The sequence below is a fragment of the Prionailurus viverrinus genome, chromosome A2 (genome assembly GCF_022837055.1).
Source record: "Prionailurus viverrinus isolate Anna chromosome A2, UM_Priviv_1.0, whole genome shotgun sequence".
Taxonomy (NCBI): Eukaryota; Metazoa; Chordata; class Mammalia; order Carnivora; family Felidae; genus Prionailurus; species Prionailurus viverrinus.
The window spans coordinates 8,333,886-8,359,867 of NC_062562.1; the positions used below are offsets into that span (position 1 = coordinate 8,333,886).

The 25,982-nt window shown below is 60.2% G+C and overlaps 1 protein-coding gene across 1 annotated transcript in view; it reads right to left on the reverse strand.

Moving 5' to 3' along the window:
• Positions 1 to 11,338: 11,338 nt before the first annotated feature.
• CACNA1A (calcium voltage-gated channel subunit alpha1 A) overlaps positions 11,339 to 25,982 on the reverse strand; it is a 273,407-nt gene continuing 258,763 nt past the window's right edge. The window contains 9 exon segments of the mRNA XM_047848785.1: positions 11,339 to 12,364; positions 13,208 to 13,458; positions 13,768 to 13,954; positions 15,014 to 15,049; positions 16,428 to 16,541; positions 16,655 to 16,793; positions 16,908 to 17,017; positions 17,599 to 17,699; positions 17,842 to 17,949. Of these exon segments, the coding sequence (XP_047704741.1) occupies positions 11,669 to 12,364; positions 13,208 to 13,458; positions 13,768 to 13,954; positions 15,014 to 15,049; positions 16,428 to 16,541; positions 16,655 to 16,793; positions 16,908 to 17,017; positions 17,599 to 17,699; positions 17,842 to 17,949 (1,742 nt within the window). The 3' untranslated portion in view covers positions 11,339 to 11,668.

Below are 25,982 nucleotides of genomic sequence, written 5' to 3' on the forward strand. Positions count from 1 at the left end.
CAGGGGAGGGGCAGAGCGAGAGGGAGACACGGAATCCGAAGCAGGCTCCAGGCTCCGAGCTGTCAGCCCAGGGCCCGACGCGGGGCTCGAACCCACGAACTGTGAGATCATGACCTGAGCCGAAGTCGGACGCTTCACCGACTCAGCCACCCAGGCGCCCCTACTTTTTAAAATTGTCATAAAAGACAGGTAAGATTTACCATTTGAACCATTCTTAAGTGAAAGTTCAGTGGCTTTGTGTCTATTCACCTTGTCCCGCAGCCCTCCCCACCATCCATCCCCAGCACCTTTTCATCTTCCCAAACTGAAACTCTGTCCCCATTAAACGTGAGTCCCCCACTCCCTCCCCACCCTCTGGTAATCACCCGATCCGCTCTCTGTCCATAAGTCAGTGGAAGTCCGAGCATGCCAGTCCTCCTGAGCCTTCAGTGGCTCCCTACTGCCCTCAGGATAAAGACCCAATAGTCCCGAGGAGGATGCACGTTGCATCCTGGTCCTCGCAGTGTGCTCCTTCTCCGTCTCAGGGACACTTCCCCTTCCCTTTCTGAGGAAGGCCGGCTTCCTCCCAGCAATCGTTATTTCCATGCTTTCTCTTCGGGTTTGTTGGTGTAGGTCTCTTGATGTGCTTTGTGCCTCCTCCATCTGACCCTGAGCCCATGAGATATGGACAGTGCCCGTCTTACTACTGTGCATGCCCTCACTGCTCCTGGACCTGTGCCCGACACACAGCTGGTGTTCAACATCAGCCGTCGGTGGGGGGGGCGGGGAGCAGGGGCGGACTGAGGGGGGAGGTGGTGGGTGCTGTTGTATCCCTGGCCACCCCAGGCGTGGGGGCCAGTCCGGGGCGGAGCCCTGTGGGACCGGCAGCCAGGAGCAGGATGTCCTTGTGTCCTCAGTGAGGTAAGTTCCTGGGGCAGGTTTGACTCGCCTTGGCTCAGGGCATCCGCACCATTTGCAACTTCTTTCTTTCTTTTTATAACAAGATTTACATTTTTTTTTTTTTTTGAGACAGCAAGAGAGAGAGAGAGAGAGAGAGAGCGAGCACGAACCTGGGAGGGGCAGAGAGAGAGAGAGAGAGAGAGAGGATCCAAAGCAGGCTTTGCCCTGACAGCAGCAAGCGCCAAGTGGGGCTTGAACTCACGGAACTGTGAGATCATGACCGGAGCCGAAGCGGGACGCTCAACCGCCTGAGCCACCCAGGCGCCCCACAGTTTGCCATTTCCAGGGCCCGGTGTGGGCCAAGGAGAGGGGCCTGGATAAAGTCAGACTTGGCTTTCCCCCAGCTGGCTGGCCTCCTTCTGCCTGACGCTAAATGCCAGCTTGTCGCCGCCGTGTCACACGCTGCGCCCCTTCGGGGCGTGCGTTTGCAGTGCTCAGGGCCCTATGGGGGCGGTATCTCTCCGCCAGCCAGTGGCCATTCCCCACCCCTGCGCCCACCCCCCCCCCCCCCCCACCCCGGTTCTTTTTATATCTCACATTTACAGAAAGCCTAAACATCTGAGCCCTTGAGGGAAGGGGCGGGGAGGCAGGGAGGCGGGGGTGGGGGCGGTGGGGGAGGGGCGGGGCGGGGAGGATGTCTGAACCTAGCGCGGAGGGAGGCTGGCTGGGTCAGGGGCGGCCACTGGCTTCCTTCCATCAGTCCCGGAGCATCAGATGGTGCTGTGCTATATTTAAAGGCTGCTTTCTCCGCCTCCACTGCGGGGTCCTCACCAGGATGGATGAGTCAGAGGAAGGCCTGGCGTGGCCCCCCCAGGCCCGGCGGGTCTGCCCCGAGAAAGCTGGGAACACCGCCCCAAGAAGCAACCCTGTAACAGCCCCCGGCTGGGTCCCTGGTGACCCGAGGTCTCCCTTGCCCCGGCTGCCTTCTTTCTCCCAGCCCTGCCCGGGCTCTGCACCAGGGGACAAGCCCGGTGCATGACCCGCCGCCGACTCAGGGGAACCCACAGGCCAGCAATGGCTCCCGGGTCTTAGGCACTGGCCTCTGCGGCTGGCGTCTCCTGCCGGATGCCCAAGCCCCCTGCGCCCCCCGACCCCGGAGGCACGCGGCCTCCTTCTCTGGCTCTACAGCATCATCGACCCGCACGCACACACATCCTTCCTATTTCGCTCCTATTTTATTGATTGGAAGGCGGAGGTCCCCGGTGGGGACGTATCTCAGTCAGCGCCGGCCGCTCTAACAACCGTCCGAGGGACGTAAGGGCGACAGACGTTTGTTTCTCACGGTTCTGGGGGCTGGGAGTCCAAGATCAAGGCACCAGCAGGTGGAGCAGACGGTGAGAGCCCTCGCCCCCCCGGTTCACAGACGGCAACTGCTCATCGTACCCCCCACCTGGCGGAAGGACCGAGGGAGGGCTCCGGGGTCTCCTTCGCAACAGCACGGTTCCCGTTCAGGAGGGGTCTCCTTTGTGGCCTAAACACCTCCCAGAGGCCCTCTCATCATACGGTCACCTTGGGGGTTAGGGCATCAACATATGAATGCGGGTTACAGCAACATAGGACATTCAGAGCAGGACACGTGCCTGTGTGGGTGAGGCGGAGCAGTGGAACAGGTAGCCAGAGGTGACAGAACAGGAATTGGAGGACAGCCTGTCCCACCCTAGCTGTGCCGGCATCACCTGCCTACCCCAGGCGGAGCCCACAGGCGGGGGGCATCCGGCATCCTGCCCCGGACCCCCCGGGGAACTGGTGGCACAACAGGGCTCAAGAATGACCCCAGGAGGGGCGCCTGGTGGCTCAGTCGGTGAAGCATCCGACATCGGCTCAGGTCATGACCTCAAGGTTCGTGGGTTCGAGCCCCGCGTCGGGCTCTGTGCAGACAGCTCGGAGCCTGGAGCCTGCTTCGGATTCTGCGTCTCCCCCTCTCTCTCTGCCTCTTCCCCGCTCGTGCTCTGTCTCTGTCTCTCAAAAATAAATAAAAAATGTTATAAAAATAACAAAGAAAGCAGATTAGGGGTTGCGAGAGGCTGAGAGAGGGAGAAATGGGCAGCGGCTGCTCATGGGGACAGGGTGTATTCTGAAATCACACAGAGGTGATAGCTGCATAAGACTGTGGATGTACTAGGTGCCATGGAATTGAGCACTTTATTTTTTTTTTAACGTTTATTTATTTTTGAGACAGAGAGAGACAGAGCATGAATGGGGGAGGGTCAGAGAGAGGGAGACACAGAATCGGAAACAGGCTCCAGGCTCCGAGCCGTCAGCACAGAACCCATCGCAGGGCTCGAACTCACAGACCGTGAGATCATGCCCTGAGCCAAAGTCAGCCACCCAACCGACTGAGCCACCCAGGCGCCCCTGAACACTTTATTTTTAGCTATTTATTTTTTGCATTTAAATGTTTATTTATTTTTGAGGGGCGGCAGGGCAGAGAGAGAGGGGGACAGAGGATCCGAAGCGGCCTCTGCAGTGACAGCAGCGAGCCTGATGTGGGGCTTGAACTCACGGACCATGAGATCAGGACCTGAGCCAAAGTCGACGCACAACCGACTGAGCCACCCAGGCGCCCCACAATTGAACCCTTTAAATGGTTAATTTTCAGTTATGTGAGTTTCACCTCAACTTGAAAAACCTGAAAAAGAAAATCACCTGTTCTTTTTTACTTTTTTCAATGTGGCAACTAGAAAATTGCAATGTGACTGTTTTCAGACTGCTGCTGGGTGACCCGGCCTAGACCACTGTGCCTTCAGGGGAATCCGGTCACATCTGCGTCCTCTGCTCAGCAGGTGAAAAACCCCAGGACCCTGCTGACCCAGAGCAGGGCAGGGAGGAGCTGTAGTCACGGGGTGGGGGTGGGGGGCTGAGGTAGGGAGAAGAAACTGTCCATCCACGGGGGGACTTTTGATTGTCTTGTGTTCCCGAGGTGGCAGGACCGCGCTGTCCCTGCCGGTGGGGAGGTGTGGCAGATAGAGACTGGTGGGATACCTTGACCCACCTTGGGCTTTTGGCCACCTGCACTTCAAAGACCTGGGGACTGTTGTTCCCGGTTGGTGGCTTAGTGGTTTGCACCCCCAGTGGTCCTGGCCGCAGGGAGGCAGCACTTGGGAGAGGTTTAGGATGAGAGGGGACAAGCGTACTGGGAAAGGGGGCACGACAAGTGCCAGCCAGGAAGGGTGTGTCCTCACCCTCTGGGAGGCCACAGGGCTGACTGGAGGGAAACCAGCTGGGTGCACTTTTAAGGTTCCCCTCCCCCCGCCCCCCATGTGACTTCGGGCGAGATCTTGGACAAGGGATTGAACCTTTCTGACCCTTAGTTTTCTGACCTGCAAATACCTTCCTCGTCTCCTCCTCTTAGCCAGCCCCTCCCCGCACCGTGCTCCCGGAGCTCCTCTGCAGCCCTCCCGCCTCCCCAGGGCTCTTCCTGAGAAGGAGGAGGCTCACAGGGCCTCCAGCGCCAGCAGCCTCTCCGGCCCCCAAACGCTATAGGTCTTTCGTGAGCCATCTACTCTGTTCCAAGCAATCGGTAGAAAGTCTTTTCCATAGAGCGGCCGGGCATTTACATCCGTATTGTCCCTGCTGGTCCAGCTTCTGTCTCCGGAGCCGGGAGTAGGGGTACTGTTGTGCCCCTCACTCCCACCCCAGTGTCTCTACTCCTGCCTGCACCCCCAGCTTAGCGCCTCTCCCCGCAGATTCCCTGAGGGGTCTACCCCGCCACGCCCTGGCCGTTCGCCGACCGGCCTCTAGGTGGCGCTGCCTATCTGGTGTACTTGCCCCCGTTCCGCCCGCGCAACCTCAGCTCGACCGAAGGCTCCCCTGGGCCCTCTTGGGGGCCAGGAGCTGGGGCTGGAGGTTGGAGATGCGGACCTTAACAAGGCCCAGACTTTGGTTTTTTTTGGGGGGTGGGGTGGGGCTCTGAGTCTCATTTGGTTGTCCAGTTGATCGATTATTATAATATAGTCTTTGATCCCACGGGGAAATGTGGGGCTCCGGAAGCTTTTTTTTTTTTTTTTTTTTTTTTTTTGAGAAGAAGTCATCTGGATGCCTTTAAAAACTGTTTCCACATGGCAGAAGCAGTCATGAATTTTGGAGAATTCAGTAAAATACCAAAGTCTACACAGCCCTCTGTGGCGCGCCTTCCCAGCCCCCGCTGGAAGGAACCACTGTCCTCAGCAGGCTGCGTATCCCCCCAGATCATTTTTTTTTTTTTTTTTTTTTACAAGAGAAATGCAGTCTTGGAGAATAAGCTGGGCAGGGCGAGGCCTTCTTTACGTTTAAGGGCTGGAGCAGGGCAGCGGGGGGGGGGGGGGGGGGGAGGGAGGGCTGGGTCTGCGCAGACCGCGTGGGAAGCTGGGGGGCGGGGGTAGAGCTCTGGAAAGCTCACAGGGCCCGATGTGGTGGGCACGTTGGGTGGAGCGCGGAGGGGCTCGGGCTGCTATTCCGGGCAGGGACGGGAGGCCAGATGGAGCGTGGGTGTCACGTTCAGCAGATGGGGCTGTCATGGCAGATCCAGGGCAGGGGTGGGACGAGAGCGGCTCCGTGCCCAGCCCCTCTGAAGACTACTCCGGCCAGCAGCCCTTGTCTGCTCACGCCCCGTTCGGGCCATCTTCGCCCGTTTGGGCTGCCACGACAGAAGACCACGGACCGGGGGCTTGTAAGCCACGGAGAGTTATTGTTCACGGTTCTGGAGGCACCAGCAGATGCGGCGTCTGGTGGGGCCTGCCTGCCTCTTAGTTCAGAGACACCATCTCCTCGCTTTTCCCCCCATGCTGGAAGGGGCGAGAGCTCTCCCGGGGCTCTTTCATAAGGGCATTAATCCAGGTGGCCTGGGCGGGGGGGGGGGGGGGGGGGGCGGTGCTCAGTCGACTCTTGGCTTTGGCTCAGGTCACGATCTCGGGGTACGTGGGATCGAGCTCCAAGTCGGGCTCTGCGCTGACAGCTGGGAGCCTGCTTGGGATTCTCTCTCCCTCTGCCCCTCCCACACTTGTGCACGTGAGGGCACGCACGCGCGCGCGCTCTCTCAAAATAAATAAACATTGAAAATAAAACAAAATCTTTAGGCGTGTCTGGGTGACTCAGTCAGTTGAGCGATCGACCTCGGCTCAGGCCATCATCTCGTGGTTCGTGAGTTCGAGTCCTGCGTGGGGCTCTGTGCTGACAGCTCAGAACCCGGAGCCTGCTTCGGATTCTGTGTCTCTCTCTCTCTCTCTCTCAAAAACAAATAAATCTTAAAAAATTAAATAAAATCTTTTTAAAAGCCTTCTTATGAATGATAAAAGACACTCCTGTGACTTGGGAAATCCCAAGGGTTTTAAGAGCTCTGTACCAGGAACTGGGGACAGAGACCAAATATATTTCTCATCAAACCACAGGGACCTTGTTTGGAAACCAGGGCTTTGCAGATGTAATTCAGGTAAGGGCAGGGATGAGATCCTACTGGACTGGGGAGGGGGGTGGGCTCAATCCAGGCAAAGTGTCCTCATAAGAGAAAGAGACACAGGGACAAGGCCAGGTGAAGACAGAGACAGAGGCGCAGTGATGTAGCCACAAGTCAAGGAACGCCTAAGGGTTGCCACCAACCACCGAAAGCTGGACGGGAGACGTGGATGGACAGCTTCTCCTTCGGGACCTTCGGTGAGAGCCGCCCTGCCGATACCTTGATTTCCGGACTTCTTGCCTCCCGAGTTGTGAGACAAGAAATTTCTGTTGTTTTAAGCCACTCAGTCTGCGGCGGTTTGTTACAGCTCTCCTAGGAGAGTAATATCGCTACTATTTAATGTTTTTAAAGTCATCTGTTCTCCTTTTTCTACTTATGTGTGTTTTTTCATCTATTTTTTTTTTAAAGAATTTTCTTTTTTTTTTTTTTAATTTTTTTTTTTCAACGTTTATCCATTTTTGGGACAGAGAGAGACAGAGCATGAATGGGGGAGGGGCAGGGAGAGAGGGAGACACAGAATCGGAAACAGGCTCCAGGCTCTGAGCCGTCGGCCCAGAGCCCGACGCGGGGCTCGAACTCACCGACCGTGAGATCGTGACCTGAGCCGAAGTCGGACGCTCAACCGACTGCGCCACCCAGGCGCCCCTAGAATTTTCTTTTTTTGAAACAGCGCATTTATTTCGCGCGCGTAAGAGAGAGCGCATGAGCCGGAGGAGGGTAGAGAGAGAGGGAGAGAGAGAATCCCAAGCAAGCTCCCCGTGGTCAGCGAGGAGCCCGACACAGGGCTTGAACTCACGAACTGTGAGATCCTGACCTGAGGTGAAATCAAGAGTCCGATGCTTGACCGACTGAGCCGCCCAGGCGCCCCTCTCCTTGTGTGTTTCACCACTCTAAGCACCAGTCGTTGCTCTGTAGGTGAGGCTTTGCCAAATGCATGGTGACATAAGACACGGGCTGAGCGTCGTGTCCTTGTCCTCCTCCTTCCGGTTGCTTCCCTAAAACCAGGCCTTTACCTCCATGCTGCGCAGCGATCCTGAGGAGCCAGTAGTCCCCATCGTGGGGTGCTCTGGTCGGCAGCCACCCACAGATCTGACTTTCCCACGAGTCTTCGAGCCAAGTGCTGTCACCCATCCACACCCCGCCAGTCCTTTGATGGCAGCTGCTGGGGGTCAGATAGGTGCCACCCCCAAATACGCCACTTGAGGATGATTTTGAGCTGAAGGCAAGTGAGATGCAAAAGAGCGCTCTGTCCTCCTGTTTTCTACCTAAAAGCAGGGCATCAATTTCCTTTTAAGAAGGTGACAGAAAGTTCCCGTTTTGAAGGTGTCCCCTTTTCTCCTGTGTCGGGAAGAGAAGAGTGACTCATCACTGAAGACGGCGAGGCACCAGGATGAGTCTGTATAAACAAACCTTAGGAAACCTTACAAAAATAATCCTTATCTTCCATTAGTTTCCACCGTATATTTCCTAGTCATTTCCCCATAATTTACTCATCCCTGCAAGCCCAAGCTCCCTTTTCTTTGTTAAAATGGTATATAAACCCCTGAGTCGAATCACTCTTTTGAATTTCACCGCTTTTCTGCGCGCGTAAATATTAATAAAAGTTGTGTGCCTTTTTTCCCGTTAATCCGTCATTTCTCAGCTTAATTCACAGGCCTCAGTCACTGACTCTAAGAGGGTAGAGGAAATGTTTTGCCTCCCTGACACAGTAGTAGGCCCCCATTTCACAGACAGAACATTGAGGCTCAGAGAGAGAACAGGGGGAAGCTTTAGACTGTAGCGAAGCAGTTCCTTTCAGCCCTGAGGATGTCTGGATCTCTCAGATCATTGTCCCCAGGTAGGAGGCTGCCCAGGGCATTTGCAGGGTATACTTGGCTTTCAGAGTCCCCATTTCCCTGCCCCTTCTGCAGCCTTCCAGATGACGTGGCTGAGGCCAGAGACTGAGGGGATGTGAGACCAGGGCTTAAGCCAAGCCACCCTCTGCCTCTTCCCCTCCTGATTCCCTCCCTCTGAGTCTCCTGGGCAACTTACATTTGCCCCAGCCTGAAGGTGTGGGTGATGGAGGCCTGGGGTCCAGCCTCCCTGCACGCAGCCTCAGGTTTGGGCCCAGGGGCTGTGGGGGGCTCTGGCAGGGGGACTTGTTCCCTTGTGGACAGATGGCTGCAGTTTCCCTGGTTCCAGAGGGAATTGCACGGGACAAATGTGCCGAACAGCTTCAGCACCACGGGAGGTGGGCCTTTGCCAGAGGCCAGCCCTGCCTCGGGCAGACAGCTGGCCTCGACGTCTGTGGGGGGTTGTGACTGGCTTCCTACCTGGTTAGAAAGTGAAAACCCTCTTTCGCTTTTTGTTGGACCGGTCACTTCCTAGATGTCATTATTGTGGAGGGAGCTCGGCCTGCCTTGCCATTTGGAGGCCTTCTCAGGCTGCCTGCTCAGACTTCTTTGCCCAAGGTAAGCTCGAGGGTCGAGGTCTGGAGGAAGGCCTGTCGAGCTTTCTGCTTTGGCTCAGGTGGGACGGGTGACACTCTGAGAACAGCAGGTCTCAAAGGGGTCCGGGCCCCTGGGGTGGGGGATATCTGTAACTATTACCCACATAAAGAGACATGCTTTGGAGTCCTTGATAATTTTCTTAAGAATGTAAAGCGGCGTTGACACCAAAAAGTTTGGGAACCACTTACGTAGGACAAGGGCCCAATCTGGCCCACTGTCTGTATTTATAAATAAAGTGGGTTTTTTTTAATGTTTTATTTATTTTTGAGAGAGAGAGAGCATGAGCTCAAGTGGGGGAGGGGCAAGGAGACACGGGACCCGGAAGCAGACGCCAGGCTCTGAGCTGTCAGCCCAGATCCCCACGCGGGGCTCGAACCCAGGAGCTGGGAGATGTTGGCCTGAGCTGCAGTCGGATGCTTAACTGACTGAGCCATCCAGGCGCTCCTGTAAATAAAGTTTTATCAGAACACAGCCGCATTCACTTGTTCGCATGTTATCTCTGGCTGCGTTCCTGGTGCGACGGCAGGTGGAGGAGTCGCAACAGAGACTATCTGGGTCCCAAAGCTGAAAATATTTGATCCTTTAGGAAAAAGTTCGCTGGCGGCTGATGTAAAATAGCGCGTTTAACTTTCACAGACAGTCTTATTATCATTTCGATTTTACGGCTGGAAAAACAGAGGCACGGAGAGGTTAAGTCACTTTCCTCAGGTCACATAGCCAGTGTGTATGCTATGCTGAGTTGGGAGGGGCTCTAGGGAGGGTGGTGGCGCTAAGCTCCCCAGGGTCCAATGACTGACCCGAAAGTTGGGGTGTTAGTCTCCCCCTGCCTGGCCTCTGATTTTCCTTCTTCTGGCGCCCTGATGTTCCCTGAGGACCATCCCCCCCTCTCCTTGTCTGCAGACTTTGTGGGATTCCCTCAAGCCCTTTCTAGGGAGAACAAGGAGCTGCCTTGCTGCTCAACTTGAACAAGGGGGTGTAACGGGTCTTTTGCTCACCTGAATCGACACAGCCCTCTGACCGCCAACTCTGACTACAGTTTTGTGGCTATTGCCCGTATTTGCAGGAGCGTTCACAGAATAGGCAAGGAGGTGAAGTCTTGACGATGGGCGGGGGGGGGGGGGGGGGGGGGGGGGGCAACGTGGGAGTTTTCTGTCACCTTCATCTGTGGGGCCAGCTTCTGTAAGGCTGGAGCAGGAGTGCACAGGCAGGGGCACGGGATGGGTCTGAGGGTGGAGGGAGGGCAGGCTGTCAGCCCCTGTGTAAGAACCCCACCTCCACCTGTACCTCTCACGTGCCGCCAGCATCTTGAGCTGGCCATGACCATCCCCCATTACGCAATGGGGGGGGGGGCTGCTCTGACCTTTGACCTTTAGGACGCCCCACCAGCTGCTCAGATGTTTCCAATAGGAAGTTTCGCTAACGTTTGGGGCCTCACAGTTACTCCCAGGGCTCCCACTGGCCCCATCATGCAGGATGGTCATCCGAGATGATTCATCTTCCAGGATGGCTGCTTGTAGGTAGAACCTGGTTGACAGTAGACGGTGGGAGACCCGGGTGTCTGAGGGTGGAGGCGTGGGGTGGCAGCGGGGTGCACTGCTCTGCCTTCCAGCCAGGACAGCTGGCAGGGACCTGGGTAACATCTTCGGCCTTGGCCTTCTTGGGGTTGTTCAGGTAGCCAGGATTTCTAGGGCTCTGGCCACCAAGCTCTGTGAGGATCAGGGTCTGTCTGCCTCCTTCTTTCCTGCCTTCAAACACTTTCAAAGGGCTTCCCTTCCACCATTCCCCCCACAAGAGACCTGGGGAGCACTTTGCAGAGGGACAAAGACCAGTCGATCCAAAAGCCCTTTGATTCAACTTTTTTTTATTTTTTTTTTTCTTTTTGAATGTCATGCAGTAATTCACAGTCCCAAGCCCACAGTTTTCAAACAAGGTAGGAAAAAGGAAAAAAGAAGCAAAGGAAACCGGTGGTGGTGGTGGTGGTGGTGTTTTTTTTTTTTTTTTTCCTTTTTCTTTTGTTATTTCAAGCAGGACCAAATGTCAGAAAAAAATGCTTCTTTTCTCAATCATTAATTTTTTTGTCCTTTTTAAAATTGTGTATCTTTTTAAATTGATTTTTCTGCAGGCAGTAATAGTAGGGTTTGGTATAACCAGCAAGCACTCCTGTGTGTGTCTGAGAACGTGTGTGGGGTATGAGCGTCTGGTGGAGGGTCTTGTGTGGGACGCTGGGTTTCGGCTTCGCTTCCGGCTTCTCCGCCACAACACGGGCCACCAGCTCGCGTTCACCAGGGAAAGGAAAGATTCAATTGAGATGATAAAACTCATCAATAGAAGCGATTTTTTTTCTCCCCGTTTTTCTTTTAAAAATGTGTGTTGTTTTTTTTTTTTAAATTTCCATTTTCCCCAAGGTTCTCCAAAAATGGCTGAGTTAATTCGAATCCCTTGGCTGTATGGTTTGTCTGCCTCCCACCCCCTTCCAGGGTCCCCCTCGTGGGGGGCGGGGGGAGGCGGGGTTGGGTCGGCTGGGTGGGGCTGGGTGGGCTCATCGGCGCCCCCCCCCCACCCGCCCCCCAGCGGCATTTCTGGCCGAGGGTCTTCGCGGGCCACCCTGGTGTGTCCGGGTCCTGAGGTCTCCCTCCAGAGTCCGGGGCCGTCCCGGGCCCCCCCCACCCCCACCCCCCCCCCCACCCCGGGTGCGCTGGGCAGGCGGCAGCGAGGTGGGCCCGCGGCCGGTGCGCGGCTCCTCCCCGCGGGGCGTGTGCGTGGGGTGCGTGGGGGGGCCGGGCGGGCGCGGGGGCCACCTCGCCCGGGCTTAGCACCAGTCGTCGTCGTCGGTCTCGCTGTAGGCTTCGTGCAGGCCTCTCCGGGGGCCCGGCCCGCGCGGCCTGGCCGGTCCGTGCGCCAGGTAGTAGCCGTTGGGGAGTCGCCGGCCGTGCCGGGAAGGCGAGGCGCACGCCGCCGGGCCCGGGGCCCGGGGAGTCCTGGGCGAGCACGCGCGTCGCGCGGGGGGTGGCGCGTCGTAAGCCGCGGCCCGGGGCTCCTCCCCTCCTCCGCCGCCCGGGCCGTCGGCCTCGTCGTAGTCGGAGCCCCGGTAGTAGCCGTGGTGCCGGGGCCCGGGGGGCCCCTCGGACGCCGGCCACCGCGCCCCGCCGTGGCGACACGCCCTGGGGGACTCGCTCCGGGCCGGGCCCGGGCCCCGCCGCTCCATCGCGGGCGAGCGGCTGCTGCCGTGGCCCCCCGCGGGCGGCCGCTCCCCGGCCAGAGGCTCGGCCGCGGGGCCCGGGTACCTCCGCGGGCCGCTGGGGGCCGCCCGGCCCGGCCGCGCCGCCGGCTGCTGTTGCTGCTGCTGCTGCGGGGGACCCGAGCCGCCGGCCTTACGGATCACGGGGGAATAGGACACGTGTGGCCGGGGGGTGGAGGGGGTCTGGGGGAGCTGGCGGCGTCCCCGCCGCGGAGTGCTGGTACCAGATGTTGAGGGGGCTGGGCTTCCACTTACGGAACTACTGCCCTACACGAAAATTGAAACAAAGGAAATCAAAAAAAAAGATACAACAAAATCAACCAGAAGGAGACGGAGGAGACACAGAGGACGGGAGGGAGAGAGGGAGGGGGCAAAGGAAAACCAAAGGGGGCGGGGGCGGGGGCGGGGGCGGGGAGAGGGGACCGGGAGGAGGAGGCGGAGGAGAGGTGGGGGGGAGGGGACACAGGACGTTTGAATGGAAAAAAAGGAGAAAAGCAACAGCCACAGGTAGGAGGAGGAGGACCAGGAGGGGAGGAGGGGGAGGAGGAGGGAGAGGAGGAGTGAGAGACAAGGAGGGAGGGGGAAGTCGAAAACCAACACAACAAAGTGAAAAGAGAAATGAGAAATGGAGTTTTGTAAGTTTCGGGGTTAAATAGCAGAAGTTTCAAAAATTACTCACAGGCGTCCAGAGGACAGAAATCATAATCGAAACAAAAACGGAAGCCGGGTTAAAGGAAAGCAAAAGGCAGCAGGCAGCCAGCGGGGGGCATGAGTCGTAAGGACCACGCTGGCCAGAAACTCAAACGGTGATCCACAACCAAAGAGGAAGCAGCTGCGGGGCAGGGGAGGGGGCGGCAGGCGGGCAGGGGGGCTGGGGGGGAGGCAGAGTGGGGAGCCAGAGTGGCTGGGGGCAGCGTCTCCCCCTGCCCGGCTCCCCCCTGGCTTGGGGACCCCAGTGGTGGGCAGGGTCAGAGGTCACATTTGGCGAATGGAGACCCTGCCTAGAGTGGCTCTCTGGTGTGCCCCCCCCCTCCCCGCCCCCTTCCCCGTCCCGCACCCCCGAGCTGTCTCCCGGGGGCTCGGATCAGGGGTGCCCGGTGCCACACCCACCTGCCGGTGTGCCATGTGTTCACGGCCCTCGCTGGGCGAGCGGGACCAGCGCTGGTCCCGGGCCCGGGCCCGGCCATGGTCAGGCCGCTCCTGGGCGTAGCGTTCCTTGTCCGAGGGTGGGGGGTGGTGGTGGTGGTGGTGGTGATGGTGTTGCCGGTGCTTCCGGTCCTTGGGCCGGCCCCGCTCCTGGTCCCGCTCCTTAGACGGCAGGTCCCCGGACTGGGTGGTCATGCTCAGGTCGGTCCCCAAGCCTGGGCAGAGCAGGGAGTCAGACAAACAGACGGCCATGCAGGAGGCGTGGGTGGCGCACAGGAGGCCTCCCCAAGGGCCTGTGGGCTCTAGACAGGGGCACCTTCTCCCAGACCAAGGAGAGCCTGCTGGGCGTCAGGGGTCTGGTCCCCAGGCTCTGGGCGGCATCGGGCCCAGCTCGGCTGCTTGGTCCTGTCCCCTGAGGGTCCTGCTCCTGGTCCAGACCTCCTCTTTTCGGCCTCGGTGTTTCCCTGCTCTCCCTTGTCGTCCCCTCCCCTCCTTCGTCCCCTGGGCCCCGAGCGGTAGCCCACCTGTGTCCACGTCCGTGTAGCGGCCCAGGGAGCGCTCAGAGGCTCGGTGGCCGCGGTCTCGGCGCCGCTGGTGGTGGTGCTGGGTGTCTTCAGGAGGCACCCTCTCCAGGGAGTAATCGTCCAGGCGCCGGGCCTTGGGGCCCAGCACGGAGGCTGAGCGCTTCATGGGGCTGGTGTCTGAGATGGTCTGGGGGGGTGGACAGGCCAGCGGGCCGGGGTCAGCGGCCCGCACCGGGCGGTTCCGGTCTGTCCCGGCCCCTCAGCCCTCAGTGACGGGGCGTGAGTGTCGGGGGCAGAGTCCCAGAGGGCCGTGGGGCTCGGCTTCTGATCCACCAGGGTCCCGGGACCCTTCTGCCTCCTCCCAGGCCCATCCTGGGTTCCGGCCAGGAGGCCCCATCTGATCCACCCCCGTTTCTCGGAACCACCCCTGGGAGGTACCCCCCAGCCCTGGCCATCCAGCCAGGGGCAGGCAGGCTCGCCGAAGGGGAGAGCGTCCCCCATCCCGGGTTCCACCCGGAAGCCCCGGGCCCTGGGCAGCACAGCCCGGCGCTCACTCCTGCCTGCTCTCTGGAGGCTGGCAGGCCTCCTGCGTGCTCAGGACCGGGTGCCCAGCCTTCCGGCTCACTGTCCTCTCCTGGGCTAGCCGGGACCGGGCTTTCCTGCCCACCCGAGTCCGGCTCCCGAAGGGAGCCCTTGAGGGGCTTCCCCTGGCATTTGAGGCCCCGAGGGGAGCCGCCCTTCCCCTTGGCCTGCAACCTGGGAGCCTGCCCGCGCTGCACCCCCAGGGGTCAAACCCTAGAGAGGGGCCTGTGGTTCTCTGCTGCTGGGAGAGGAGAGGAGGAAGATGGCACCTGAGGCCATCCCAGCAGAATGGCCGGTGGCTCCGCCCCAGGTGGCAGTTTTAAGAGACTTGGGGCTTCTGCACCAGAGGGTCAGGGGTGGCGTCAGGGGTACGAGCCTCTGAAAAAGAGCGGGCCAGGTGGGGCTGCAGGTGAGGCTTCCTGGAAAGATGGCATCTCCCAGCTTGGGGGCTTGGAGGAGAGGGGGTTGGGGGGAAGGGTGGGGGGCAGGCCCGCCCGGCAGGCACACGGAAGACACAACACACAAGGATGGGGCTTCACGGGGTGGGGGGTTGCAGTCTGCAAAGAAAGGGGGGGGTCCGAGGACAGGGGAGATGACGGGACTCCCACGAGGGGGGGGTGGGCGGGAAGAGGGGGCCGGAGCCCAGCCGGGAGGCGGTACATACACTGAGGTTATTCCCACGTGGCCGGCCCCTTCTCCTCTGTCACAGCCCCACGGGATGGTGCACACAGAAAAACAGAAAGAAGAAAATAAATATAAAAGCCAAGAGGGAGAGTGAGAGGTGGTACACGGAGATGCCAGGATCGGGAAAGAGGAACCCGGGCGGTGGGGGGGGGGGGGGGGGGGGGGGGAGGGGGACGGGGCAAGAGGGTCAGGGAAAGAGGTGTTAAAGTCCCTGGTGTGTGGGTGACCCCAGGCCCGGCTGGCCAGCCTCCCACGGGCACAGAGGAGACAGACAGGCGACACCACAGACAGACAGATGGCAGAGGCACGAGACGGACAGATGGGATGGCGTGACCACAGGCCCCGGGCCCTGGGCTCCGCCTCATGCAGGGTGCCCCAGCCCTGGTTCCCACTGACACTCAAAAGCTTGGGGAGGGGGTGGCCGTCAGCCGTCCTGTCCCAACCCTCTCTTGGGGTCCAGCGACTCAGTCCTGGGGGTGTGGGCGGCGCGGGAGGTGGGGAGAACGCCTGGCGGGATGACGCTGGGCGGCCACATGCAGCTGGGCGCCCCCCCCCCCCCCCCCCCCCGAGTTCTCAGCAGCCAGAGGCCAGGTCCTGGAGCCACCCTGGCCCAGCCAGGCACAGCACAGCCTTGTACCCCGTGCACACGCCATGGCACAGCACACGGGAAGCCTGCCACAGCCAGACTATGCCGCCCTGCCTTGTAGGCTGGGCGGGCAGCCAGCCATGCTTCTGGCTCCGGTGCCCCTGTCCCTGCGAGCCTGGGGCAGTGGGCGCACCTCCCCCCCACCTTCCCCCGCCAGCACTGACCAAGTGGGTGCTACAGCTGGGTGAAGCGGCCACACACAGACACGCATCAGGCATACGTCCCTGTCCCTCCCCACTGGCCCCCACAAAGACCAGACAGGAAATACAAACCCCAGCTGTCCCCAGGCCACCCACCCCCCGCCAGACTCTGCTACCAGGTCCTAGGACCTGCCAAGTTCCCAAGAGCAGACCCACGTGCACACGCGTGTGCGTCCGTAGGTGCCAGTAAGAGCACAAACGGACACGTAGCGTGCGTCTGTGCGTGCGCGTGCCCGGGTGCGCGTTCTCGATCGCCGGTCTCACCTGGCCCTGACGCGTCACCTCCCCCACCCCTCCCGCGCCCCCATGTGTCCTCCATCAGGGAGGAGCTGAGGGCCTCCGGGGGTGGCCACAGAGGGTGGCAGGGCCCTCACCCTGCGGCTGAGGGTGTGGGTGGCCCCCTTGAGCCGGGGTCCCGGAGGAAAGAGACCCCTTGGGCCGTGCGGGGAGGGAGGGGGCCACGGCATCCCCACTGCTGGCCGGCAGGGACCCTGGGGGCCCTGAGTCCAGCCCTTGGGAGGTGGGGGGGGGTGTGTGAAAGCGCTCACCTGGTTCTCCGCGGGGAGGCGGGGCATGGAGGCCGCCCGGGCCTGGCCTTCCATGGGGACGTAGTGCTCGCTGTCTGAGTAGCCGTCTCTGCCCATCTCTCGCATCTCCACAGACTGTGGGGCACAGGGCGAGGCCGGTGAGTCCGGGACCTGACCCTCGGACCCCAGACCCTTCCCTCCTGTGCTGCTCGCGCCCGGGAGCTGTGGGGCGGTGGGGACAGAGGCACCTGGGAGTTGGGCTGGCTGTTGGGCATGTCGGTGGGAGGCCCCCGCTCTGGGCTCCACGTTCCGGTCTTCTGGAACATCTCCTGGGCCCGCTGGGTCACCCAGGACGGGCTCTCCTTCATGCCGCTTTCGTGAGCCAACCTGTGCGGGGGGACAGAGGCCGGGGTGGTAGTGGGCACTCCAGGGGCGGTTGCCCCCCGGGGGATGGTGCCCCCTGCCCTCCCATCCCCACCTTCTGGCCAGAGCCACACTCACAGGCCTCCTCCTGGGTCCAGCTGGGAGGACGGGAGGGCGTTCTGGCCAGGGCCCCCCTCCTGGGTTGGGGACGGGGGCTCCATGCGCTGGAACATGAGCGGTGTCCGATTCTGGGGGGACAGAGAGCAACGTGTGTGCACAGGGCGGAGGCTGGGGACGGTGTTCAAGGCTCAGGCTCTGGCCACGGCTGCAGCTGAGAGACAGCAGGGGCGCTGTGCCGAGTGCGCGCCACCTTCCCCCAACCCCCGCCAAATGCCCAAAGCAATTCCCTCCTTGCAAATCCATGCGGAACGGGACCACTTCTCAACCCGGTCTGGCCCCCTCATCTCCCACCTGGACCTGGAGATTCGCCTCCTCCCGGGTCTCCCGGCCCCAGCCCTTACCAGCTCCGGCCACCAGAGGGCGGCCACCTGAGTGAGGTCGCTTCCCACCTCTAACGAGGAGCAGGGTGGCTCCCGTCCGACCCAGAGCAAAAGTCAGATTGCCCCCAGGGTGCCCAAGGTCCCCAAGGCGGGGCAGATGAATTCGTCCGGCCACCTCCTTGGCACGGCCCTGCTTTCCAGTGACCTGCTCTGGGTCCTGGCTACCCCTCGCTGTTCTGGCCTGTCACCGCGGTGCCCGCAGGGCGACGGGCACCGGAGCGGAGGGCGACGGGCACCGGAGCGGAGGGCGCCGGGGCCCAGGGCCGTACCTGCTCCTCACGCAGGGCCTGCAGCTTCTTGGCCTTGCTCTGCCGGTAGTATTCCATAATCATCATGGCCGCGTAGATCTTCCCCACGGTCAGGTCTGTGGCTGGGGGGGGGCATAGGACGAGCTCGCCGTGGGTGGGGGCCCCGGAGGCACCAGCCTAGTCCCTGCACCTGCCTCCTCCTCTCTCCCGCCCCTTCCGTGCTGGCGGGTCAGAGCCCGGGGCCGGGCGAGGCACGGCTCTTACACTTGTGAGGGGTGACCAGCAGGTCGAGCGTCTTCTGGGACAGGTTGGGCCAGATGGCCATCATCTCCTTCCTCAGCTCAGCGTCCATTTGCTGCTTGTCAGCCCCGCCTGCAACGTGGGCACAGAGAGGCCCTGACTGCCCGCCCGCTCGGGCTCCAGAGCCCTGGTTCTCACGGGCCACCAGTTCCCTGTGGGCCTGTCCCGGAGGAGGAACGGCTACGTGGGCCTCGATCCTGGGCAGGGCCAGGGCCGCGGAGTGGCTGTGTGGGGGACAGCAGACATCAAGAGGGTCCAGCCGCGCAGTCTACCGCCCCGGGCCTCGGTATTCCCATCCGCGAAACGGGACGGTGGCAATAGGACCCACCTCACCGGATCGAAGGCCAAAGTAGGTAATATGCGTGTGGGCTCAGGGCAGTCTCTGCTAGAGGATTATTAGCACAGTGGCCCGTGCATCTGAGACACGGCCCGGAGTAAGGCCCAGAGAGGCTGGGGCATCCCAGAGCAACCCTGCTAGAGGAGACTTCTCCTTCAACCAAGCCTCCCCTCCCCCGGATGTGACCGGCTGCCGCTGCTGGCCTTTGGTCCCTCACCCCAGCCACGGTGGCCACCGTCTCTTTGCCAGTGATTCCTGGTCCCTCCTGCCTGAGTGCACGGGAACATGACTCTCCCTGGCCCCTGGGACTGGCCGGGGCCCGCGTGAGGAGTTCTTTCTAATGAGCTGTGAGCACCGTGAACCGTCACTTTCGGGCAGGGGCATTTGATGGCCAGCGAGGGCCACTCTTGAGTTCTTTCTCCCTCTGGTGATATTACGGATCGTGGCTGCTCCCTCAGGCCTGGTGCCTAAGTGACTGACGGACAGAGCCCCCTGCCGACCCAGGGAGGACACACAGCAGGAACGGGAAGCAAATCTTTGTCGGCTGGAGACCTTGGGGCTGTTTGTTCCAGAAGCAGCACGTTCTCCTCCATCTTGCCTGAGACACCAACCTGGCCCCAGCGCCGTTTCGGAGCCCCCAGCCCCGGGCACAAGGGCACTGTTCCTAACTTTTACGGGCAGGCACGGAGCCACAATAGTCACAGAGCTAGAGCAAGGGCCGGAAGGCCCCCTGCAGGCCAGATACGGACCCTGCAGTTGCTGGATTGTGGGGGGAGGCCCAGCAGGTGTGGGGAAGGGCAGGGGCCAGCTACCCCCCTCCCCCACCACAGAGAAGCATTGCAGCGTCTCAGCAGCCATCCCCTGGCGCATGCCCGCTGAAGAGCTGCTCCGCCTGGGGAGCCCCAAAAGCCCGCTTTGCCTCTCCTGGCCCGGTGTCTGCCTCTCTGCCCTTCCTTCCCCACCCCCCCATTTCCCCGGCCCACCCTTGGGCTGCCCCGGCCCAGCTTCTCCGCAGATGCGGGCCAAGCACAGCCATCTGCCAGGCACTCTGTGGAGTTTTCACTCATCTTCTCCCATGTGACTCTGGACACGTGTCTTTATTTCGGGAAAAGTCTAGCAGAAGGGGCTTTTTGTCGATGCGCAGGTAAAGCTCAGTACCTGTGCTGGAGTGAGAATGTTGAGGCAATGCGGCACTTCGCTGCCTGGGTTAGCACGGCCGCCTCTGCTCAGGTCTCCATGTCCGCCCCCCTCCACCACCAGGGGGCGCCTGTGACCATCGCTCTTGTGATTGCCCACACGCCCTCACCATGAGCCCAGAAGGCCCTGCGTGATGTTCCTTCTTTTCCTCTACTTCTGCCCTTGCTCACCAGACACACCGATCTCACTGTTCCTCAAACACACCAGGCACGGTCCTGCCTCGGGGCCTTTGCACAGCCTGTATTTCCTTTGCCAGGATCGTTCTTCCTGCAGATATCCGCATGGCTCCCTTCCTTACCTCTTTCAGGTCCCTGCCCTACCTCTTTATCAAACAAGTCTTCTAGCTGGCCTCCCCAGCTAAAAACAGCCCTCCCCCATCCTCTTTGACGCCCTCCTGCTTTCTCTTCTTCCCACAAATCACCTCATGATGTCATTCCCTATCTCACCCGCTAGAGGGCGAATTCCCCTGGTCTGGTCTTCCTTTACACCACTGGCGACGCAGGGGGCTGTGGTCACCAGGGGCCAAGCTGCACGGGGCGGGGGGGGGGGGGGGGGGGGGGCTGATGGGTGGTGGGTCAGGACTCAGGTTGGGAGGTCAGGTCTATTGCGGGAGACCCTTGGGGCCCTTGGGAAAACCCCCGGTGTTGTTAAGCTCTCAAGACCCTAGACACTAACCTATAACTGTTTCTCTTTCCTTACGGGAAGTGGTTGTCTGCTGTCCACTGTGGCTAAGGGAGGTGCCCAGGGTCTCTGTGGCTCCTTCTCAGAGACACAGGAAGGGAGAAAAGAGAACATAACATTTCTTATTAAAAGCCACTTTCTCTCTAGGGCTTATGTTTCCCGTTTCTCATGAAGAAAAGGAAGACACCTGTCATTAAGGACTGAAATGTGTCCCCTCCCCCAAATCATGTTGGAGCCCCAACCCCCCAGTGTAACTGCATTTGCAGATAGGGCCTCTCAGGGGGTAATTAAAGCTACATGAAGTCACAGGGTCGTCCCTAGTCCAGTAGCACTGGTGTCCGTCCCTATAAGGAGAGAGACAGAGAGAGAGAGAGAAGGGTGCCTTGGTGGCCGGTGAAGCGTCCGACTTTGGTTCAGGTCATGATTTCGTGGTTCGGGAGTTCGAGCCCTGAGTTGGGCTCTGCGTTGACAGCTGGGAGCCCGGAGCCTGCTTCGGATTCTGTGTCTCCCTCTCTCTCTCTCTCTGCCCCTCCCCTGCTCGTGCTCTGTCTCTCTCAAAAATAAATTTAAAAAAAAAGGAAGAGAGAGAGAGAGAGAGGAGAAAGGCCTCATCAGGGATCAACCCTGCTGGCACCTCGATCTTGAACTTCCAGCCTGCAGACCCGCGTGAGAAGACACGTCTATGGCTTAAGCCGCCCGCTCCTGGCATCTGTGGACACCGGGGGCTGGGTCGTTCCCGGTTTCGGGGTGCCCACGTGCTATATGGCGGGGGCTGAGCCGCGTCCCTGGCCTCCACACATCCAGTTCCTGCCAGCAGCTCCCTCCTCAAATCCTGACCACCAAACTGTCCCCGGACATTGCCAAGTGTCCCCTGGGGGACAAGACTGCCCCCCCACCCCCCCACCCGAGAACCATCACCTTCAATCACATCTAAGATTGTAAGATTGTCAGTCGCATTGAATGAAAGGAAATGTCCGGGGGATTTCAAGGTGGTCTCCTGCTGAGGTCCCGGGGTTCCCTGAGGGCTGAGGCTCGGACTTATTCGTCCTCCAGGTACACGATTACTACGGGGGGGGGCAGGGGCAGGAGCAACAGTCACCCGCAAACCAGGTGTGATCGGAGCGTCCTGCCCCAGGGTCCTCCCCTCCCCCATCTCATTCCGCAGGACTTTGGCCTCAGAGAGGCGGTCCCTGGTCTCAGTGGGACAACTACAAACGTGTCTGGACATTGCCAACGTCCCTTGGGGGCAGACGGCCCCCGGTTGAGAGACTCCCCAGCCGCCGACCCTGCTCTAGCCTTTCCGCAGAGTTCCAACCTTCCGACACATTACACGCTCCGCGGACTCGTCGTGGTTGTTGTTTGTCGCCCGTTTCCCTGCAGTCCCGTGAGGGTTGGAGGTTCACTGGTCTTTCACTGCCGTGTCCCACATATCGGCAACGGGGCTGGGCACACAGCAGGCACTCAATGAACGCTCTCATTCAACGAGCCATGGCCAACGGCCATCGGTTTCAGGCAGGTAACAAGAGGCCAGGAGGCCACCCTCTCTGGTGCGGGCAAGGCAAAGCCCTTTTAGCTCCCATGAGGCCCACCCCAGAACCTTCCAGGTTATGGCGGACCCCACCTTCAGAGAGAGTCTGGGCTTCGGGGGGATTAAAGGGTGGGAGAGTGGCCTCTCGGCTGGCCAGCTACGCTCAGTCTTGAACAGGAGTCTGGGCTGGCCCTGAGTGGGGTTAGCCGGGACTGTGGCCCTTCCTAAGACAATGGCAGAAAGCGTTCCTGTTTTTAGGAAGCTGAGGTCACCCTGCATGTTGGCTACTAGTTGGCTCTGGGCTTATCTTTTCCCCATGCGACCCCTCCCCTCGCTCTGCCCCCAACCCTCCCAGTGACCGAGCTGGCAGCACACGGGTGACTCCGTGTTGATAAAGGTCTCACTGGGGGCGCCTGGGTGGCTCAGTCAGTTCAGTGACTCTTAATTTCAGGTCATGATCTCATGGTTCGCGAGTTCGAGCCCCACGTCCATGCTCACGGCGCAGAGCTTGGTTGGGATTTTCTGTCTCCCTCTCTCTCTCTCTCTCTCTGCCCCTCCCTTTCTCCTGCTCGAGCTCTCGCTCTTTCAAAGTAAATAAATAAACATTAAAAAAAAAAAGTAAAGCTCTCGATTTCTGCTCAGCGGAAGTCAGAGTGTTAGTGTTCGGCTGGGGGTTTTGATCTGATAACTGGGTTTATGTTTGTTCAGGCAGGTGGTCGGCCCTGCCCTCATCGGCTGGCTGCGGGCAGCAGGAGGGCAGGCGGGCAACGAAGGGACACAGACTGAGTCCCTTGGAAGGAGGATTCGGGAGTTCACACACAACATCGAGGAACAAAAGAAACTTGAAGAGAGAAGGACTTTCCCCATATAAGGATGAGACGCTCCTGGGCGGAGAGAGCGGAGGGGTGGGGTGGTGGGGGAGGGACAGACAGACAGAGGAGGGAGGGGCACAGACATAAAGGGGACACAGGGGTGAGCCGAGGGACTTGTGTCCTCTCTCCCAAGCATCTAGCTAAGGATGGCCTCCCAATTTGGGGAGATCTGGAGAATGACAGAGGTTAATCCCCTGCCTGCTGGACAGGCGCTCAGTGTGTTTAGAAGTAAACTGAGCTGTTGGGAAAAAAGAAAAAAAAGGTGTTATACTTTGAGCCTGCCTGAGACTCTCAGCTGAAATGGCTGTGACTGTCATCACTGTTGTAACTGTTGTCCCCACGCACTCAGCCGACCTTCCTTAACCCCAGAGACGGGCTCAGCTGTTCCCCGTGGAACTCCGGGGGAGGGGGGGGGGGCTGGTGCCTTTGTCAGCGTCAGGACCGAGGAGAGGTCCTTGGCTCAGAGATGTTGAGGGCGTGACCCTCTGGGAACTGAGTAGCATCTGGAGTACGAGTGACAGCCAAACTCAGGCACATTCCCAGGAGCCCCTGAAATCCTCACGTGGGGAATCTGGCAAGTGTCCCAACGACTGGCCTTACTGGGGTCCCACAGAAGGTGTCCCCGTGGTAAAGGATAACTCGGCACATTCCGGAAGAAAGGACTGGTCCCTGGCCGCCTCCTGGGAGGTCACTTTCTAAAGTGTCCTGCGTGATAAAAACCTCTTTGTTTATCTGAGGGCCTTGGGCCGCTCAAGATGGTTTATTCTAACAGTGTGATTTATGGCGGGGGGGGGGGGGGCGGGAGGGGGGTCTGGGCCATGTGACATCATTAGTGTGACCTCTGGAGTGGCTGGGGTCTGAGTAGCTAAGGTCGGTCAGGCCTACCGCGAGCAACCCCCAAGGGACACTCTGGTCACCGAAGCTCGGGCGGGCTTCCCTCGTCGGTAGAATCGCGCCGTCACACGCGGTCGTGGGGACACCGGGAGCCGACTTCCGGGTGCTGCCCGCGTAACTCCACCAGCAGGGGACCCTGACCCATGTGCCTCTGCTTTGCACATTTCATTTTTTTATTTTTAAATTCTACTTATTTATTTTTTGAGAGAGAGATCACAGAGAGAGAGAGAGAGAGAGAGAGAGAGAGGGAACCATGCTCAGCAGGGAGCCCAACGTGGGGCTCGATCCCACAACCGTGACATCATGCCCTGAGCCGAAATCAAGAGTCAGCCATCCAACCAACAGAGCCTCCCAGGCGCCCCTCCTCTGCGGATTTTAACCTGTGTCCTTCTGTAATAAACTGCGACCCTGAGTCAAACGGTGCCTCTCAGTTCTCAGTCTTTCTAGTCAATTACTGAACCCGAGTCTGGGGTTCCCTTGGGAGCCCTGAACAGGTTCCCCAGAGAGAAACAGCAGCCGGGCCACCAAAGCATCACGTACCAAGAGTGGGGGCGCTGTTAGACCCGTTTTACAGGTGAGGGAACCACGGCAGGCCAAATTCTAAAGCCGCCCCTGCCTCCTGTCCTAAGATTCCGGCTGTCCAATCAAACGCTAGTCTAGGGGACTGCTGTGAAAGGGCTCTGCAAAAGTAATTAAAGTCCTGAGTCGGCTGGCTGTCAGACACAGAGCTGATCTGGGTGGGCCTGACCTAATCAGGCGAGACGCCGAAAAGCCGAGTGTTCTCTCTGGCTGGCGACAGAAGTCAGAGAGATGTGGAGTGCACGAAAGATCAGATGCGTCCCCGGGCGCTCAGCGTAACCTCTGGCTAAATCCCAGCGAAGAAACAGGACCTCCGTCCTACAGCCACAAGGGACTGAATTCTGCCAAGACCTGAATGAGTTTGGAAGTGCATTCCCCCCCCCCCCCCCCCCGGCCCCCAGAGCTTCCTGAGAAGAGCCCAGCCCGGCCAACAGCGAGATTTTGGCCCTGGGGGGGACCCTCAAATGGGTCACACTAACCCATTTGAGCCCTCCCAGGCCTCTGACCTACAGAACCGAGAGCTAAATAAGCAGATGTTTTAAGCCGTTCCGTTTACGCCGGCAAATACACGGCCGGAGGCTCGGGGAGGGTGGCCTCACCTGCCCAGGTTAACGGGGCGGACAGGGCAGGTGGGCGAGATGAGGCCACAGAACACGACCCTCTCACCCGATTTCTCACCCAGAAAACTGCCACCCACCCCTGTGCTCCCTCCCCTCCCTGGGCTGGGACCTGGACCAGCTTCCACCCCAACGATGGGGAAACAGTCCTGGGGGCACAGAGCCACGAACAGCCAGATACCGGGCCCGGACTCCCATCGTGCACGGAGCTGCCCCGTAAGCATGGGCCGCTCACCTCCGACTTCCTGCAGGAGACAGGACTTCCAGGGGGACGGCCCCACCCCCCCTTCTGCTGTCCCCTGAGCCTCATCTTGGCCCTTTCCGATCTTTCTTGCTCTCTCCGGGGGCTCCTTCTGCTTTTGCACCTTCGCCAGCACGCTTCCTGGCCCTAACTTTGTCCGTCCTCAACCTGCTCTCCCTCCGGCCTCGGCTCTCCCTCCCCTGGGGACCCTGGATGGAACTCCCGGTGGCTTCAGCTGGTGGAGCCCTGACCTTTCTCTTTAGCCCCCCAGCTTCCGGCCCTCTGCTGGACGACACGGTCATCGATCTGCCCGCCCCCCCCTTCCCACACTCCCTCTCCCTGGCGACCGGCGCACCTCTCTCTCTGCCCCGTTGTCCCATCAGCTGCCAAGTCACATCCGGTCTCCTGTCAGGCCTCTAGACCCCGTTCCAAGGCAGGGGGGCTCTGACCCCCTCCGCCAGAGTTGCCTGTCATGAAATCCACTGCTCGCTCTCGGTCCTGGTCTTCCTTGGCTGTTGGGCGGGAACGGACGTGCTGGAGACACCCTTCGGGGGCCCACGCTGGCCTGGCCTTCATCTCCTCCCCAGTCGCCCCTTCCCTGGTCACCTCTAACACTGCGGTGGCCCCGGGCTGTCCTTGGGGCCTCGCGGTTCACACTTATCTCCTTGCCGAACTTGTCCAGTCCCCTGGCTTAAGATGTGTCGGCATCTGATGCCTCCTGACTTTTTATCTCCAGCCCAGCCAGGAAGACGCGTTAACCTCGCCTTCAGAACCTTCCTGGGGAGGCGTTCCCCACCGGAAGCATCCGCGGGAGAGCCCCCTGCCCGCACCGTGTCTCCAGGCCGACACCCGACCTCCTGCCCTTCCTTCGCCCCAAACCTGCCCCTCCCACCTTTTCCTCGTCTCAGGCAGCCGCGGCTCTGTCCTTGGGCTGCTCAGGCCCTCGCCCCTGGGGGTGGCCTTGACTCCTCTCTCTGCCCCACGCCTTGCATCGGCCATGGCGTGGGCCAGCTCCCAGGACACGGCCGGACTCTGAACACTCCACACCCCCCGAGTCTAGGCAGCCATCCTGCTTTCACTGGGATCATTTTTGGGTCAGTGGCCTCCACGCTGACCTCCTCCCGGTCCGTTGTGCCCCGCGGCCAGAGGGAGCCTGTTC